Raw genomic sequence first — 3,054 nt, forward strand, 5'->3', positions numbered from 1 at the left:
TCAAGAATTGGAGAAATCAGGTACGAGCTGTTTGACGAGGTTGGTATAGGTAAGATAAAGAAGACGATCTTTTGCACCAGTTCGATGGATGTCGTTGTGTTTGCAGAAATATTTGAGATGATCAAGTGTGCAGCAACCCAGCATTTGGCCAAGGAATAAGAACAACCAATTAATCTCCTTTTTGTTTTTCTCAATGATGGGTCTGGTGGTGGTTTGTCGTCCGCAAAAGGCGCATTTTGGGAACACTGGATTCAACCAACCCGCCGGGGCTCTATTATGCCAGAATCCGTTTTTTTTCTCAATTAATTTGCATATCTCACCCAGTTTTTCCTCCAGATCCAGACCCAACTCGAAGTCCTTATCGCACTTCTTGCAGTGAATCTTCCCTTTGATGGTGCGGACATTGTTCTCCAATAGATATTGCTGGCTGTGGACGGTGGCTCGCTTATTCGTCGCCCAGGGGAACGGCTCAGGAACGGTTTTTCTCACTTTTTTGCACCGCCGACCAGATGAAGTGCGACGAGAGCGACGTACAGAGCCTTTAGCTGCGGAAACAGTTTTCTCCGCATTTGGAGGGTTGGCAGCATTTGGAGGGTCGGTGTTGTGGCTGGAAGAGGCCAATGAAACACTGTTGTTGTTGTTCTTGAAGAATGACGCCATTGAAGGATTAGGGTCAATGATAACGTTAGGGTTAGGGTTAGGGTTAGGAGAAAACATTTGCATTTTCATTAAGGATACGTTTGTCTGGTAAGGGTTTACTGGGGGAAGAAAAAGATAAGGGGTTGGAGTTTCTTTGAAACTAACACTCTCGATCATCTTTGAACCACCACAACGGAGTGAGAGGTTGAGATCTATTTTTTCTTCCGTTGTTACTTGGATGAGACGTTGTTGTTCTTCTATTCTTGTCACTCTGGTGAGATGTTCTTCTTCTTCTACTGTCATCACTTGGATGAGATGCCGTTCTTCTTCTATCATTACTGGAATGAGATGCACTCCTTCTTTTTTCAATGGAGTGAGTTCTTCTTCTTCCGTTGCCATTAAGTTGAGATCTAACTCTTTTTCTGCCATTGAGTTATTGAATAGTGCCGGTGGGAAAATTTTGTCTTGGAAACTATGCGGGTGCTGTCTTGAAAATTGAGAAAAGAATAGGAGGATTGAAGAATATAAAGAAAAAGGAGATAGGGTTTTTGATAAGAGATGAAGATATATGATTGTTTGGTTGTGTATTAAAAGATGAGAGGCAAAGATATAGAGTGACTTTCTTTTATAGTGTGAGTGTGGTATTTGTGAATTCGTCAAACATTCAAACTTGAAAATGTGTGTGGGTAACATAACAGAATTTGCTATCACAATATACTCTATATTATATCTCTATATCTCTTTGGATTCTGAAACTTCAAAAAGTAATAAAAAGGTAGTTAATAAGCTTTAAATCTGATATGTCCAAAATCAAATAACCAATTAACCCGTATGCATTGATACACGTGTACTGGTTTAACTCGTTTCCACTCCACTGATTCAGGTATATATCAGGAGCCCTACTTTTCCTCTCTTCTGTTTTGTTCTAATCTTTTTTTTTTGTTCTTCTAATATATATATTTTTATTTATTACAGGTGTTGGACACAAGGCAATATACACTTTGTTATAATATTTGAGGAATTCTATGTAAGGTTGTTTAAAGAATTAAAACCACTTAACAAATTATTTCACAAAATAAATTAATTTATCTTCTAAAATATCTGCAAAGCGTCAACATCGGGACCCGAATAATTCAGATTCAACCCACTTATTCAGTAAAAATCATGTATAAGATTATTTATTTATTTTTATTTCATGGTAAGAGATGGGCAAGGTATTATTTTTAACTCATTTGTAATTTATATTTTAAATTCAGTTTTTATTCTAATCATTTCAAAATTTAAAATTGTGAACAGATTCTGTTTCTGTTAATTTGTTTTGAAATTAATTTTTATAGTTATATAATATCTATGACAATACAATGAGATTCCCTTATTTATGATACTCATTCAGCATAATTAGTTTCTCCACGACTTTTTCGCAACCTTTTCATTTAACTTTTTTTTTTTCAATATCTCTTACATTGAACAAACATAAAAAAAATAATTTAAAATATATTTTAAAGAAATACTTTCAAAAACTTTTTAATTGTACTATTTAATGATGAGTTATACCTTTTCAAACTTTTTAAAAACCAACGTTTGTTTTCCCTAGTGATTAAGATGGAAACGCTTACTTGGATTTGATTGGAACATCAAATTAATTTTAGTCTGCTTAATAGTAAGTATTAAAGTTGAAAGCTTGTGTTGTTTTTCAATATTATAATAATTAAACTCCCATTTAGGAAGGGCAACTTTTAATATGGTTAATAGTAGTTGAGTATTTTGGAGCTAGTGTTGTGTTTTAAATACTTTAATATTTTAGTTTTATGTTTTTAGCATAATCTTTATTTTTATTTTAGTGAAATTTGTAACAGATAAAAATAAATTATTTTATAATTGAAAATGAAGAAAAAGGTAGACTTATTAAATGTTAAAAACATTTACTTTGACGACAGTAAGTATGCTGGTTTCAGCATTTCAATATAGTCAACAGTTAAGTCTTCAATGTAGGGAGAATTAATAGTTAGAAAAAAATTAATTAATGAGTATAAAACTATTCATGACTTTAAATTTTAAATTTAATAATTTAGTAGCTAGTTTTTTTTTAAAAAAAAATATGAACTATCTCAAACAAATTTATCTTTATATATTTGATTTTTCTTGAATGTTATTGAACTCTTTTAATATGATAAATATGTCATAGAAATATTGTTTATTACACTCCTTTAAAAACATTTTTCTTATAAATTATCTGATAGAAATTTATCTATCAGATAAATTTAAGAAAGAGTGACAAAAATGTATCTATAGCATTTCTCTTTTTAATACACTGTCTCCTTCCCAAAATGTTACTATATAAAGAGAGAAGATAAATTTAAAAATAAGTATCATTTTAAATTTGCAATAACATGCATTTTTTTTCTCCTGGAAGTC

General features: G+C 31.7%; 1 protein-coding gene across 1 annotated transcript; it reads right to left on the minus strand.

Moving 5' to 3' along the window:
* Window positions 1-1,068, minus strand: LOC137820601 (uncharacterized). The gene has a single exon (XM_068624762.1). It carries the CDS (start codon window positions 1,066-1,068, stop codon window positions 1-3), a length of 1,068 nt encoding a protein of 355 aa, XP_068480863.1.
* Window positions 1,069-3,054: the final 1,986 nt, after the last annotated feature.

This window comes from Phaseolus vulgaris, chromosome 9, assembly GCF_000499845.2.
Source record: "Phaseolus vulgaris cultivar G19833 chromosome 9, P. vulgaris v2.0, whole genome shotgun sequence".
NCBI classification, from domain to species: Eukaryota; Viridiplantae; Streptophyta; class Magnoliopsida; order Fabales; family Fabaceae; genus Phaseolus; species Phaseolus vulgaris.